The sequence below is a fragment of the Hyperolius riggenbachi genome, chromosome 6 (assembly GCF_040937935.1).
Source record: "Hyperolius riggenbachi isolate aHypRig1 chromosome 6, aHypRig1.pri, whole genome shotgun sequence".
NCBI lineage: Eukaryota > Metazoa > Chordata > Amphibia > Anura > Hyperoliidae > Hyperolius > Hyperolius riggenbachi.
In genome coordinates, this window is record NC_090651.1 from 301578889 (window position 1) to 301596070 (window position 17182).

The 17182-nt window shown below is 39.3% G+C and overlaps 1 protein-coding gene across 10 annotated transcripts in view; it reads left to right on the forward strand.

Moving 5' to 3' along the window:
* Window positions 1-17182, forward strand: part of LOC137521656 (myosin-binding protein C, fast-type-like) — a 193251-nt gene that overhangs the window by 131428 nt on the left and 44641 nt on the right. For all 10 annotated transcript variants that reach the window (XM_068241196.1, XM_068241201.1, XM_068241199.1 and 7 more), the window contains 5 exons: window positions 2664-2770; window positions 7126-7155; window positions 13141-13280; window positions 14756-14915; window positions 15649-15753. In XM_068241196.1, coding sequence (XP_068097297.1) covers window positions 2664-2770; window positions 7126-7155; window positions 13141-13280; window positions 14756-14915; window positions 15649-15753 — 542 coding nt within the window. The remainder of the gene's footprint in view (window positions 1-2663; window positions 2771-7125; window positions 7156-13140; window positions 13281-14755; window positions 14916-15648; window positions 15754-17182) is intronic.

Below are 17182 nucleotides of genomic sequence, written 5' to 3' on the forward strand. Positions count from 1 at the left end.
AGCCCAATATAGTGCAGTATGTACCAAGCAAATGTGGTTTCAAATTACATAAAGTAGATTGATACTCACAAAAGTAAATCACCTCAAAGGCAACCAATGTAAGAACAGGTGAGGAGAACAAACCCACCCTATTGAGGAATAGAAGTCACTCTCTATGGTAGCTGGAAGCACAGGGTAACGCCCCTCCACCAAGGATACACAGTAGGTAATGTAGCAAATAGTAAAACAGAAGAGTAAAATACACTAAAAACAGTTTAAAAAAGAAGTAGCAGTTGACTTGCCTCCAAACAGAAGACATTAATGGTCTATTTCATGCAACAACAAAAAAACAGCTTTTTTAAGATGAATTCCACTTGAGACACGTTTCACAAGGCAAAACCTGCTTCCCCAGACAAAATATAGTAGTATCTGTAAAACAGTCTCTGCACACTCAGCATCCATCTGGCACCCAGGAACAGACAGCACACAGTAACAGGCAGCACCCCATGACAGACACCTGTAATAAACAGCACCCAGTAGCAGACACCAGTAACAGACAGCACCCTACCCCATGACAGGACCCAGTAACAGACAGCACCCCATGACTGACACCAGTAGCAGACAGAACCCCATGACTGACACCAGTAGCAGACAACACCCCATGACTGAAACCAGAAGCGGACAACACCCCATGACTGACACCAGTAGAAGACAGAACTCCTTGACTGACACCAGTAGCAAACAGCACCCCATGACAGACACCAGTATTGAATTTAATTGTCTCAATTTCTTATGCTGCTGCACTATAGTTAAAAAATTAAACAATAGTAATTCAAATGTTGTTTTTAATATGCAATATATGGTTCAAAATCATTGCATTTAGTTTTACAATTCATGGGCATGTACATGAATGCACCCGCTCTCATAGTTGCTATATTGTAGTAGTGTTGGTGTTTGAACTCAGAACATTGTTCCAAATTCACCCAAACACCACACTTTAGCACCATTCAGCACTGAACATGCAGACAGGGTCAGGGGGAGTTCACTTACTTGTGCTTCACAGTGCATTGCACGTGACCCGATACTTCCTCCTTCCTAACCTAAAAGTAGGAAGTATCAGTCATGTGAAACGCGGAATGAAGAGCAAGTAAGTGAACTCCCCCTGACCTTGTCTGCATGTTCAGGGCTGAATGCTGCTGGTGTGTGGTGTTCAGGTGAATTCGGAACATTAGTGTCATGGTCATCTTTCTATCAGACCAAAAAATGTGAAAAGGACTCCTCACCTTGGGTATAAACCAACGATAAGTCGGCCAGCCATTGCTCAGTGTCCTGCAGGTACACCACACCTGCAATCCAATAGACCACAAAACGAAACAATGACACGGCACTCAGGAGCTGTGTGCAGCAACAAGCTGTATTGAAGCAGACAGATACACTACATGTTTCAGGCAGAGCCCTTCATCAGGTGTATCAGACCAAAGTGCTTGGAACACAGTAGAGATTTAGGCCCATATGCAATAACATTTTCTCTTGAGTTTCCTCCTAGTAGAAATGTTTTCATATTCTCTTTAACCACTTCCCCTCCCCCAGGACGAGTAACTACGTCCCTGCAAAATGCCAAAACTCTGTGCAGGGACCTAGCTACTACATTCCCTCCTACCACGTTTTCCCGCTTACCTCCCCGCACCCCCCCCTCCTGTGCTTGTTACCACCACTGATCATTAGCTGCAAGTCCCCATGTAAATGACCGCAGCGGTCTATTCACCAAGACCGTCCACGAATCACTTTCTCTGTGTGTACTAATACTACGCATGAGAAAGTGAGCAGCAAGGACATCTTGTAGTCAAAAAGTAAAATTACATCTACATTTTGACTATATTTTTACATTTAACATTAACCCCTGATGTCCCACACTCCCCATTAGCTGCCAATTTATTTATTTATTTTGAAAAAAAATTACAAATAAAAAAAATACAGAAATAGTTAACTTAGGGACTGAACTTTTTTTTAATATGTATGTAAAGTGGGTATATTACTGTTACTTTATATATTATGGTCTTGTAATTAGGGATGGACTCAAAACTGAAAAAAACGTACCTTTAATTCCAAATAAAATATTGGCACCTTACATTGTACTAGGGAAAAAATGTAAAGGTTGCAATAACTGGGACAAATAGGCAAATAAAATGTGTAGGTTTTAATAATGGTAGCATGTATTATTTTAAAACTATAATGGCCAAAAACGAAAAAAAAAATTCTTATTATTCCTGTTAAAACGCAGCTAGGATAAAATAATTCTGAGCAAAAATACCCCTCAAAGGAAGCCTAATTGGTGGCGAAAAAAACATGATATAGACTGTGTCATTGTGATTAGTAGTAATAAAGGTATAGGCAAATGAATGGAAGAAGCACTGACAGGTGAAAATTGCTCTGTTTTTTTAAGGGGAAATAACCTTTGAGGTGAAGTGGTTAAAATGACTTTTCAGCACTCTAAAATAAAAAACAGTACCAAAAAAGTAGTTGAAAAATCACTGTAAAAATTATTTTGTGTATTTTGTTGCTTGCTGAGAGTATTGGTGTAAAAATACCACCTAAGAGAAAAGTTGGGGGGGGGGGGGGGGATGAATTGCATATGGCCTTTGTTTATTATTACAGAGATTAATCCATTCCTTATTTTATTGCAGGGTCCACAAGCTGATCATTGATGATGTCAGGCCAGATGATGAAGCGGACTACACCTTTGTCCCTGATGGATATGCTTTGTCTCTCTCTGCAAAACTCAACTTCCTTGGTAATGTAGCTCTATTTTGTGTCTTACTGCTTTGTAATCTGTATTTTCGGGAAGGGTACAACGTTTTTACGGTACAATACAGTTTATAAACATATGTGAAGACACTACTGAAATAAAAATTCAGTATACTGGTAAATACATACGCATAACTCCATAACACTAATCTACACACAGCCTTGAAATCACATTTTAAAATTCCTGCCACAATTTACTTTTTTGGCCATAATAACATAAATAATTAGGCACCATAATAACTGTTCATTGCTGCTAATTGTGGCTTTTACTATCGCCGCCTGGCCTATGTCGGGGCTTGTCCTGCTTCATTTTTACCTGCGTTCCTGCTTATTTATACAGTAATCAATCCCTCTTAAATTATATACAGATTGGATTAATGTAATCTAGATGAACCTTTCTGTGGCAGGTTACCCATGATCATTGTACTGATGAGCTGACTATTTGCCAAGCGGAATATTCTGTCCTATGGAGAGGTGGGTGGGGGAGTGTAGAGTAAATTGATTTACTCTAGTCAGGGGTGTCCTTAAAGGGACTCCGAGCGCCTCTCATGGGTAAGCCTTTAAGTCTCCAACCAGTACTGCAAAATACTTAAAGATGCATACCTTTCAGTAGCTTGTGCTCTCCTCTGTAGCTTGTTTTCTTTCATTTGATGCCTGAATCGCCGTTCTACACCAAATAGTTTTCGTTCGATTTTAATTTAGAAAAAAAAAGGCTGCCATCTTGGCTACGTTATAACTTCCGGGTCACCCATGTCTTCTCTGTTAGAGAAGTGCATCACTGAATGAAGCAGGAAGAGGAAGTGACTCGCATGGCCATTGCAAGAGGCTCCTCCAGAGGGGTCATAGCACGACTTTGTTGGAAGTCGTCTGAGTTAAAGGTAGGCCCATAAGAGGTGTTTGGAGTCCCTTTAAAAGCAGGTAAACTCAACATCCAGTAATTTGTATTTATTCATTATCAAGAATTTCTATCCCCTTATGTAAGTATAAATAGCATCAGATGATAAGAAGATCTGCGCAAGTCGCTAGAGGTTTCTTTCAGTTTTTGTTCAATATGATCAATTTTATGGATCAATTGTTTCTGCGGATCGGCGATTGACATGCTACTCACATGCATTTGGTTTTATGGAAGTAAAACTAAAACTATTGAACCAAAAGGAATTCACTGCACGATTATATTATTATTTTATATACCGTAATATTAAGATACGTACGTGCGAGTTCATGCTAACGGCATGATAGTGTCATATTTTTTTTCTTAAAGATTTCTTACATTTTATAACATCCATGCCATACTCTTTTCTCACATATATAAGGTAGACATTGATAATAAAAGTCCACTTGTTATTTTTGTATTTGTTAACATTTGTTTTTCAGTTCTGCATACAATAAAAGTTTTTGTTGAAGCACAGTTTGTCTCTTAACTATTCATCATAATAAACATTAACAGTAAAGAGAAAAACAACATTTTCTTAACTATTTGCATATAGAATACTATTTCTATACATCATACCTATATCAAGTATGCATAACTAGCTATGTGTTTCTAAAATCTCTATGAGTTATTTTCAAATAATTTTCACCTATCTATATTGTTGTCGTTTGTTCATCTGACTTTCTTTCCATCTATCTATCTATCTATCTATCTATCTATCTATCTATCTATCTATCTATCTATCTATCTGTCTGTCTGTCTGTCTGTCTGTCTGTCTGTCTGTCTGTCTGTCTGTCTGTCTGTCTGTCTGTCTGTCTATCTATCTATGGTGGCTGGAAGGTGTAATGGTTAAGGGCTCTGCCTCTAACGCAGGAGACCAGGGTTTGAATCTTGGCTCTGTCTGCTCAGTAAGCCAGCACTTATTCAGTAGGGAACCTTGGGCAAGTCTCCCTAACACTGCTACTGCCTATAAATTGTGCCCTAGTGGCTGCAGCTCTGGCGCTTTGAGTCCGCAAGGAGAAAAGCGCGATATAAAGTTTACTTGTCTAGATAGATCTATCTATCTATCTACCTATGTGATATATTAGTATAAGTTGAATGTAAACTGTTCATTTTATGATATATTTTATCATATATTATTCAAACATGCTTAAATTGAGCTAAATATTACATCCACGCCCACTCTCAGACATGTAAAAGTCATTGATTAAAAGAATATTCATTATTTGATTTTTCTATTGCATTCATAATTTCGTTGCAAATATGTAAAAATAAAATGACTTTATAGTATAATGTATGGCCACCCATAGGTTTTGGTAAGTATTAAGACTATTAAAGGATTACTGAGTAGGGTGGGATGAACACTTATATATTCCTCTGGTGGTATTGGATGCCTGGATCCTCTGTGTCTCCCTGGTGGTCGCTGGGGCGGCCGCTGGATGAGTAAGCAGCATATACATCCTGAATCCATGTGCTTCTGCCTTCAGTTGTGCAGTGGAAGGGAGAGGGGATGACTCTACACTTTCCCAAGCTCTGCTCTTCCTGGCAAACCTAGCGTACTGACAGAGTGAGAAGCAGACCACATCATGAGGATGGGGGATATAAACAGGGGCAGAGAATAAGGAGACAGCTCGGGGGTGCGGTCCACAGGGTGTGGTCTGCCGCTGCATCTTCTCCCTGCATGTCATCTTCTTTGTGCAAATTACATGGGAGGGTCCCAAAGTGCCCTCAGACCCCCTTGCAGTTGCGGGTACAATTGTTATGCCACTGTCTAGTAACCTCTTGTGTAAGAAAGGGAAAAATTATGGAGATTTTTTTTTTTGATGGAAGTAGCAGGAGGTTATTATTAATATGTTAATATGTGTTTTAAATGAGAGCACAGTGTTATGATTTCTTTAGAGAAAGGGTTGAAATGAAGATTAAAAGGCAGAATGGATGGTAGTGTAATGAAACTGGCATTAGCTTTTGAATCAACATATGTTATAAATGTGAACAGAAAAAGAAACAAAGGAAATAGAGAGATACTCCTTACTGAAGTTTTATTTATGTAATGGAGTGTGGTAGAAACTGATAACTACATGAATGTAGACAGTATAAAGCACACAGACAGGGTGGAAAAATGAGGTGATGGGACAAAGTAATTAATAAACATTTTGATGTCACATCCAGTTTAAAGGATACCCAAAGGGGCGTGTGACGTGATGAGATAGACATGTGTATGTACAAATAGCATACAAATAACTATGCTATGTTCATTTTTTTTCTTTCTCTGCCTGAAAGAGTTACATATCAGGTATGCAAGTGGCTGACTCAGTCCTGACTCAGACAGAAAGTGAGTATAGTGTGACCCTCACTGATAAGAAATTACCCTTTTTTCTCTTTCTTGCTCTCAGAAGCCATTTACAGCTAGGAAAGTTTTATAGTTGGAATTTCTTATCAGTGAGAGTCACACTGTAGTCACTTCCTGTCTGAGTCAGGACTGAGTCAGCCACTTACATACCTGATATTTAACTCTTTCAGACAAAGAAAGAAAAAAAGGAACACAGTATAGTTATTTGTGTGCTAGGCACTGTACATACACATGTCTATTTCATCATGTCACTTGTCACTTTGGGTATCCTTTAAGCACACAAAAGCTAAGCAGACAAACGTGAGTCCTTTGGCAATGTAATTTTTTTAAAGCAACTTACTGGAAATTATGAAATGATCATACAGCTTGGTGTTAAACACTCCCAGAACTCTGTTCTCTCAGCATGAATCATTGGTTCAGAAGTCTGCACAAGAAATGACTCACAGTGAAGCTTATGTAGATCTTGAGAGGAAGGATCTGGGACACAAATACTTGAAATCACCTTTTGATGGATTGCCATGGCCTAGAATGAATGGTATGTACCCTAGACAAGCAGAACAGTCCCTATACTTCATGGCAGTATAGTGTCTGTACCATGTACAGTATATAGTGTGGTGGGGGGGTGGGTTAGTGCTAATCCTAGAAATAAAGGCGTGCTGAAATGGGAGAAAAGGGGCTCCAACGAGGAAAGAATGTAAGTGATTTATAAATAACTGTTACACTTAGTTGAACTCTGTGTCTGCTCCTCTTACAATGAATAAAGAGATTAGGAGTACATAATTATTGGTTCAGTTGGGTCTTAGACAATTATCATGTGACTAGAGGCCACGTGATTGGCTTCTAGATCCTCTCCAAAGGATTCTGGTGTTACGATTCGTATTCCTGCAGGATTGGATGCAAGAACTAGCTGTAACACAGCTCAGATGTCGCTCTGTACCTGTAAGGACCTTCAGCTTTGAGCAAACATGCTAGATCCATACAAGCATGGAACCTGGTGTTATGTGCTTAATCATGGATTCGTGTTGTTAATCTATATTTCTTTCTTTATTTCTTTTTGCAGAGGTCGTTATTGAATATGTCCCACTGGAAAGTAAGGATTTTCTTCTTGTATTTGTATTCTACTACCTTTTCTTCTCACTCTTTTACCCCTATCTTCTATGCCTCTATCTCTGAAACTATTAATCCTTTTGACATGCAGTTTGTGATTGGTTTCTTTCAACATTGTGAAGCTCCACTCTTTTCTGTCCATTTGCTGTGGAACTTTCTAAGTAATGACATGTTTCCAGCAAATGTTGGAAAATTCCCAAAGATGAATCAGTCTAGATCATTAAAAGTTTGTAAACTGACCTTCGAATCTCAGTCAGTTTTACTGCTTTAATAACAGTAAGTAATTATATTCTATTACTGCCCTTCAAGTGGATAAGAAATGGTGGTGGCGCAGCAGACACAAATTCAAAAGTCATACTACAAGAGGAGGCTCCACAAATCACCCCTGAAATCAAACAATCCTTTATTAAATTGCCTCAAGAATTCAGGACGATATGCAAAGAGTACAGTTGAGGTATTTCATTCATACATACCTGTCTTTAGTTATTGCTTTACATTCTGCAGTGGTCAGACATGGTTTTGACCAGGTCCTAGACCCAAAGCAGGTCATTTTAGCGCTCAGCTCCAAGTACCAAAGCTGAGCGCCACTATAGCACTAATGCTATAGTATGCACAAAGGGTAATTTGGGGTTCTGGTGTTCGCCAGACCCCAAATTACTCCTCCCTTCGAGGCAACAACTTGGAGGGGGAATAGTATTTAATGTCGTTGGTAATTAGAGCAACAGCAGGGAGAGCCATCATTCAGCTTACCCTGTGCCCAGCTTACCGGCCGTATTACAATATGTATGCTCTAGGTCCTCCACCAGGGGATACCTAGTCTCCCAAAGAAAACACAGAAATGATCTGGGTATCATTCACAATCCTATTCAGAAAAAAATCATGCTAGACTGTAATACAGACACATAAAAACTAAATATGTAAAGATGAGCACATCCAGGTCAGAATATATAACATTCTCATTTCTATTCAGAATCTTTTTTTTAATTTATTACATTCAAACCCTGTCTGGAAGTAAGTCCCATAGGAGCAAGCAGGGGTATCAAGATGCATGCTTCTTTAAGTATTCGTTTTTAAAAGTTTTACTTGCTAATCTTCTCCACTTTTAGTTTTAAATGTTCTCAGAAAATGTGATACCTTCTTGTTATGTAATAAAATGCTTAGCAACATCTATATGCTAAAATACTCAGCCGTATAAATTTCTAATTGACATTGGACATTACTTCTGTGCTGTCCAACTCCAAACATTGAGGGCCGAGGTCCTCACACATTTTTGGCAAAGCTCAAATTCATTGATGTGACTGAATTAGGAAAGTTGTGGTTCATCAAGTAGAACACAGTTCTCCATTTCTCAATCCATTCTAAACACTGGCATAGATATGGCCCTCTGCCACAAGGACAGGAGTTGGACAGCCCTGGTTTACTTAAAGCCCTTTTTTATAGTATTGTCAGTACTCATGATAGGAAGAAACTTTTTATAAAAACAACTCGTCCATATTTCTGCCCATATACTCTCCTACTCCTTCCACACTTACCAGACTGATTCAGATCACTCCCATCTCCTCTTAACTCTGGATTCTGCCATTCTTGCAGACCATTCTAGGTTCTCATTTGAATAACTTGCTCTATTAATCCAGCCTCCATCACCCCATTATCTAGGTGTAGATCCTCCAGGTTAGAACAAATATCCTTAAAACACATGCTAATTGTTATTTTAAGGGTATTTTTAGGTTCCGTTTAGTCATTTACAAAACCCTAGTTCTGACCCTCGCGACTTGTAAAACTTTTAGAATGCTCATTCTTCTCTTGGATTTTGTCTATTTTTCCATGGACATCAAAACCTATTAATGTAAAGTCCTAACAGGATTTCCCTCAAGACCCCTGCAAATTCATATAGATGTTTACTTCATTGGTGTTATTGTTCAAAAAAGTTTTCTGTTGCCTTATTCAAGCGGTGAAGTGCGGAGCCTTCTTTTTGTAATATGAGTTTTAATGATTTGTTCCTCAGTGATTCATGTTTTACACAAATTAGCAATTTCCTGAAATGGCCACAAAATGACCAATCAAGATGGGCCCTCACCTTGAGGCTTACCAGAAACTGGGCTAAAAAAAATTAAAATTGTGTATGACGTAGGTAATCGTGAATCATTTCTTTGAACTTTAAATTGTCTGTTTGTACCATTTGCAATTCTTCTGGACAATTACGATTTCTAACTGTGGATTGTTCAATTCGGCATTTGGAGATTCACAATTGCCTTAAAGGAGAACTCCATGAAGTTTCATTAAATTAGGCATTGAATTGGAACACAATTTGTAGCTTATACTTTAAAAAAAAAAACTCTATTTAAAAGTTTTCAGCTGGAAACACTTTATGCACATTCTCTGTCCAGCTGACTGGCTTACCTTTTTGAATGAGTCTGGGGAGAAAAGAGTCAGAATATTTGCATAACAGCTGGGAGCACAAATAATTATTATCTTTGAGAACAAAAGGTTGACTGAGAAAAGCAGCTTGTCAGTCTTATCAAAGTAGGCAGTGTGAAAAACTCAATTTACGGTACTGTAGTTTAAAACTATGTTTTAAAGGGACTCCGAGCAGTGCAGAAACTATGGAAAGATGCATATCAATTTAAAGCTCTCTTTCTCCTCTTTCCAATGATATATAAACCGCCGCCCTATGCCTTTTAGTTTTCGCTATTTTCGCGATTGAAATTGCCGCGGCCGCAATTTCAATCGCGAAAATAGAGAAAACTAAAAGGCGTAGGGCGACGAATTTGGTGTCGCCAGAAAGAGGAGAAAAAGAGCTTTAAAATGATATCCGTCTTTCCATAGTTACTTGTATTACACAGGACGACACTTTCCCCAGTGTCAGCAGCTCCATTCAGCAGAAAAAGTCGGCCTGTGTAATACAATGTAACTATGGAAAGATTGATATCATTTTAAAGCTCTCTTTCTCCTCTTTCTGGCGACACCAAATTCGTCGCCCTACGCCTTTTAGTTTTCTCTATTTTCGCGATTGAAATTGCGGCCGCGGCAATTTCAATCGCGAAAATAGCGAAAACTAAAAGGCGTAGGGTGGTGGTTTATATTTCATTGGAAAGAGAAGAAAGAGAGCTTTAAAATGATATGCATCTTTCCATAGTTTCTGCACTGCTCGGAGTCCCTTTAAACAACAGAAATGCTGCTTAAGCAGTTCATAAAAACATATCATTGTCAAAGGAAAAAAATGATGGTTTAAAAGAGTAATTGAACTAGGGGGATATTCTTCTGCAATGCATCCTGGAATTCTCCTTTAAATCTTTTTGGTAGAACTATATGTACCTACGGTAATCAGAACCACATGCAATCTATAAGAAGGGTTCCAAAATCAAGTGAAGTATGATATTTTGGGTGCTGTTGAGTTTTGGCTGTACAAAATGACAGATCTTAAAATAGGGTTAAAGAAGAACTCTGTGTGAAAAGTATATATATATATATGTATATATGATATACATATATATACTTATATGATATTATGATATTAAGGAATTGGAAAAAAGCACTTAAATTCTGCCTAATTTCTACCATTCCCATTGATTTAAATGCATTCTGCCTTAAAGAGAGCAGGAGGTGGGCTCAAAAAATAAAAAAAAAGTAGGCTACTTGATCAGCAGGTTTGAGCGGATCAGGTAGCTGCAAAAAAACACTTCCCCCCGCCACTCCCGTGGGCTGCAATAGCCCACTTTCATTTGCGTGACCCCTGGGTCATGACGCTGCACTGACAAATCTTGTCGCTAAACTCGGGGGGGGTTTAGGCGGGGCGGTGGGGGGGGCAGAGTGCGGCGGTTGGGGGACACAGAGCCATGTCATTAGGCAAAGAACATGGCTCTGTGTCCCATCTGCCCCCCATATCCCCACCTTGGGTTCTCTTTAAATTCCAAAATTCCACCATTCATTCCAATGCAAGGTACTGGTAAAACATTTTTTTGAATATTTTAAATTAAATCTAATCTAAAAATACTCTATGTGGAAGATTTTCTAGGAGCCTGGAGATTGTACGTTTGGATGGGTGAAAGGCAAGGGTCAGACATACAGAATAGGTACTGCTTGTGGTTAAGCACGTATGTGAATGAGCTGGACCACTCTATTCTGCACTAAGCCATTAGAGATGGCTCAAACCTACCGCGAAAGTTTGGTTCGCGCAAACTTTTGCGAACCGCAATAGACTTCAATGGGGAGGTGAACTTTGAAAACTAGAAAAAATTATGCTGGCCACAAAAGTAATGGAAAAGATGTTTCAAGGGGTCTAACACCTGGAGGGGGCATGGCGGAGTGGGATAGACACCAAAAGTCCCGGGGAAAAATCTGGATTGGACGCAAAGCAGCGTTTTAAGGGCAGAAATCACATTGCATGCTAAATTGGAGGCCAAAAGTGCTTTAAAACATCTTGCATGTGTATACATCAATCAGGGAGTGTAATTAGAGTACTGCTTCACACTGACACACCAAACTCACTGTGTAACGCACCGCAAACAGCTGTTTGCGTAGTGACAGCCATGCTGGACTGGTGCGCACCATGGCCAGAGTGCTCTTCCTCACTCAGTGATGTCAGGTAATGTCTGACTGCCTTATCAACTTTCAATGGTTCTTTCTCTAACATAGTTAAAGCTTACATCTATTTATTTAAATTACTTTTTTCTGCTGGCTGTTCACTTCCTGTAATGAGAGTCTGTTATGGAGGGCAAGTCTGCCATTGTGAGTGACCACGGGTAATGGCCAGGGAATCAGGGTTCGATTCCGGTCCAGAGTCAGAGCCTGAGAACTGGCTACAACCACTGCACATCCAAGGAAGGCAGCAGGCATGCTGTGGGCAAAGGAGCAGGAACGGCTACCACACATCCAAGGAAGGCATCAGGCATGGCATGCACGTCCCGAAATAGTGACCAAAAATAACAATACAGGAGGAGTTTTGAGGCCCTGCTGTAGATGACACTGATAGACTGTATTACCTGTAACAAGAATCTTTTATGGAGGGCAAGTCTGCCATTGCGAGTGACCACGGGTAATGGCTAATACAATGTTCAGTCACACAGGTGCAGTTAACAGGTATGCACGGAGTGGTATATCACACTGCGTGCACTCACATAGGTAGGTGGGTGCACTGAACACAAGAGGTAGATATATGCAGTGATGAGGTGGGTGCACTGAACACAACAGGTAGGTATATGCAGTACTGGGTATTACAATGTGCACCTGTCCCACACACAGGTAGTCACCGAATGTGCTGGGCCTGGCTGGCAGTGGCACACATACAGTATGAATTAGAAAGGCTGTCTATGCAACACAAGTGTCAGTGGGACACACAGAAAAAAAAATATATCACAAGAACAAGATTAGCTCTCAAAAGAGCTGTTGTGGGGTGCTATATTAGCAATAAGAAATCAGCAAGGAGCAAGCTAACAAGCCTACAAGAGCCTAACTAATCTTTCCCTATGAGAGAGTCTGCAGCAGCTGTTCCTTCTCTAATTAGTGCAGGCACACGAGTGAATGTAATGGCCGGTGGTGCCTGCCTTTTATAAGGGGGGGAGTGGCTCCAGGAGGAAGTGTAGCCTGATTGGCTACAATGTGCCTGCTGACTGTGATGTAGAGGGTCAAAGTTGACCCTAATGGTGCATTATGGGGGCGAACCGAACTTCCAAAAAAGTTCGCCTTAGATGGCGAACACGAACCACCGGAAGTTCGCCGGGAACCGTTCGCCGGTGAACCGTTTGGGCCATCTCTACAGGCCATGAACCTAATTTATAAGACCACTTAGATGGTATTTCTTAGTTGTTTGTCTTTGCTTTTGTAGAGGTTAGAGTTTGGTGAAAATTTTGTGCAGTGCTAAAACTCAGCACCCCAAAAATCATACAGTAAGAAAACACGACTTTTTCCCTGTCCTGGGATACATATTAATCTATAGATTTTAGCTAGTATTTTCTCATTTTTCTTTTAGTTCCACCTAAAATACACCTTGATTGCACTGGAGCAGTACCCACCAACACCATTGTTGTGGTGGCAGGAAACAAAATGCGCTTTGATGTGCCAATCACAGGGGAACCTGCTCCAACTGTCACCTGGTTCAAAGAAGGCGTTGTAAGATCTTTTTTTTCTTCTTTACTTGTACTATTATTATTGCACATTTATATAGCACTGGCAAACTTTTCTCTGGTACTTTACAGACTAAGTCAATTTTTAAACTTTTTAAAGGCAATGCCTTTGCTTAAAGGAATACTATCGATACCCAAGTGTTCTAAAATGACAGTGTGCACATAATGTCTAAGTAGCTGTGTAAACATTTTCCTACTTTTCATGTTAAATATCAGAGGCAAAAGCTGTAATTTATTGAGGGTAGGATTTAGCTATATTGGGACAAATCAATTGCAGAAGGGGTGTCTGCTTCAATGCACAGCCAGAGTTTCACATCAGACTACAGAAAGCAAATATCAAACATATCAAACTCTGAAAGCAAAAACAGTATGAAGAGCTGTGACAATTAGTTACCATACATTTCCTCTGCTCTCTTCAGACACTTCAGTCAGAAACAGAGCTCCCAACAGCTGCAGCTCCTGTGTCCTGTCTCTCTCTGTCACACAGAGAGCTACACATAGAGTTAACTGATCAAGTGTGAGGGGAATTTCCCCTCTCCTCATGGCTCAGTCAGCCGTCAGTTTTGACGTCAGTAAAGATTGAAAGTATTTTGCTAACAGTAAACAAAGAAGTTGCTACTAAAATGTATACACCAGTACTTAGCAGCACTTCCCAAACAATTCCTGTGTCAATTGAAAAAAATATGTGAATCGATAGTGTTCCTTTAAGTTGAAAGATCTCTGGAAATTTTAGTCTACCCAAACACATTTAGTCTTGTTTTATTTTTTTCAGGACAAATAGGGCTTTCTTTTGATACCATTTAATCATAAAAAAACTGTAATTTGCTTGTTTTTTTAAGAGACAATATACTTAATTTTTTAAAAAAATGAATTTTTTGACCAAAAATGTGTAAATATCTCAAATTGCAGCAGTAAAACTTCAGAAATGGATTGTTTTCTATGCAGAAATGTCCAAATTAAGTAGATTATTTATTTTTTAGGTACACTGCAGGGGCACTAAATAGAGGTGAAAATTAAGATTTTAAGAGAGTAAAGTGATAATTATGCTATCCTAGCTGTGTGCCGCTATAGCACTAATGCTATAGTGCACGGGGTGCTTTCCTACAATCACCAGCCCCCTTACAGCAGCTGGCTGATGGTGTAATGGTTAAGGGCTCTGCCTCTGACACAGGAGACCAGGGTTTGAATCTCGGCTCTGCCTGTTCAGTAAGCCAGCACTCATTCAGTAGGAGACCTTTGGCAAGTCTCCCTTACACTGCTACTGCCAATAGAGCGCGTCCTAGTGGCTGCTGCTCTGCTCTGGCGCTTTGAGTCCAGAAAAAGAAAAGTGCAATATAAATGTTATTTGTCTTGTCTGCAAACACTTTTAAACACTTTATGAGTTTTATATTCTTTTCCATAGGAAATTATGAAGATATAGTTCTTTTTTTGGATTGATAATTTCTTATTCCTCTATGGTAGGAGTTTACGGACATTGAGGGCCGGGTCCGTGCAGAGGAAGACAAAGAACTAAGCAGCTTTGTAATTGATGGAGCAAAACGAGAAGATGAAGGCAATTACAAGATCCTGGTGAGCAACCCATCAGGAGAGGACAGTGCTACAATCTACGTCAAAGTAGTAGGTAAGGAATTCTGTTTTATCACAATGGTCAAAAGCATTGCATTAAGATTAAATACTAAGGGCCTGATCGCTATGTAATTCTTTTGTTCATATCTTATTAAGCTCGCTGGCGTTCTGAACGGGATTGCCATGAGGGCTTCCCCCGTCACCATGGCGATGGGCGCGATGACGTCACTGACGTCATCGACGTCATGACATCAGAGGGAGTCCCGATCCACCCCTCAGCGCTGCCTGACACTGCAGCGCACAGGGTCTCCGGAGGGGGGGCACCCTCTGACGCGGCGGGTAGCAGTGAATCGGCGTCGAGAGGCGGCGATCGAAGGTAACATGCAGCTAGCAAAGTGCTAGCTGCGTGTATAAAAAAAATTATGTAAATCGGCCCAGCGGGGCCTGAGAAATCCTCTTGCGCGGCTTACCCCATTTCCAGCACGGGGTTACCACTAAGGAGGTTAATAAAATGCCTTTTAAGCTAGCAGCAAGCAAAATACTCAGAATAATTTTACAGTACTTCATCACCTACTTTTTGGTACTTTTTCACCTACCTTTTGTTACTTCTTCAATTGCAGAGTGCTGAAAAGTTATTTTTTAATAAAAGATAAAAAAAATTATCTCCTAGGAGAAAACTTTGGAGAAAAAATTAATTGGATTAGGCTGTGTAGTATAGATGATATGTCTACAAAACATCAGGTGATAATGATTATTAACACACAGTTTATGTTTTATTTTTCATTCAGATATACCCGATCCTCCACAAAACATCCAGATCACGGGTGTTGGAGAAGACTGGGCTGATTGTACGTGGGATCCCCCAAAATATGATGGTGGACAACCCATTACAGGTAAGCAAACAATTAAAGTATGTTTTAAAATTTTGTTACTGTTATGAATGAATGTTTTACTTACAGTCGTATGAAATTCAGCATTTTTTTTTGTTCTAAAAGATTCTTTACAGAATAAAACCTAATGCCTGAAGTAGCAGAACAACAATCAAACCATTAAACACAGGACTTTCTTCTTCAGTGGGAAACTTAGATTTGAAGCTAAAGCTTATGACGTTGAGGAAGTGATTACATTATGTTGTTTATGTTTCCCTAACAGCCACTATTAGTAAACATTCCTAGCAGCGCTTCAGCTGTACACAAGCAGAAAGTGAAACAAGACAAATTCTCCTTGGACACATTATAATATATAAATACAGCAGCTATGCAATAAATTACAATGGCAGCTTTCAGAGCAGATAAACTGTACTTTGGGAACTTGTGATTTGTAAATGGACAATGAAACTTGTGCACAAAAGCAAATGACAATTGTATGGGTATTAAAAAGTAGGAAAACACAGTTTCATTGAAAGTTGCGTCAACATTTAATCCCACTTAAAAGTAAATTTAGCTGTGGCTTTCAGAACTTTACATACTTTAGTAGATATTAGTAATGAGCCTAAATTATGAAATTCAACCTTGTAAAATAGTGTTGAATTTTGACACTTTGATTTGAATTCTAGAAAAATTCAAAATTTGTGTTCAGAATTTCTATTTTTCACAGTTTTCGTCTAAAATGCATTGAAGTATGTTTAAAAGTAGAACTGATGCTCTTTTATGGTCTTTAGTAATCCTCATAGAACAGTGTTTTTCAACATTATTGGTGAATAAGGCTGGTGTTTCTAAAGGATCAACCTGGGCAGCTGCCCAGGGTCCCAAGCTCATTAGAGGCCCAAAAAATCAGTACAGCATGAAAATGTAAAGCAACCTAAAATTATGTTTTGCCCAGGACCCAATTCAGCTAAAACCTTCCCTGATGGTGAATGTAAGCCGAAAGAGAATGTTACATCATCACAAGTACCCCTGGACACATTTATGCTTGTTAGAAGAACACCATGATTGTGTCTATTTACCAAACATTCCATTATATTTTAATAGAATAAGTAGTCCCCCAAAGTAAGCATAATGCTTAGAGATTTTCTAGTTAAAAGAAAATTCTTTGTGGGACACAGATAACCTAAAAGCAGGACGAAACTGTAACATAACATTTAATAAAAACATGTCTTCCTACTTTGTATTACCCATACAATTATTATTATTACACGTTCCCAAAGTACAGTTTATCTGCTCTGAAAGCTGCCATTGCATTTATTGCATAGCTGCTGTATTTATATATTATAAAGTATCTAGTAACCATTCCTCTCCTTTTCCAGCTTCTTTGAAGCATGTAGCTGGGATAAAGTACTGATAGGAATGTTTACTAGTTGTGGCTGATAAGGAGACAAAATAC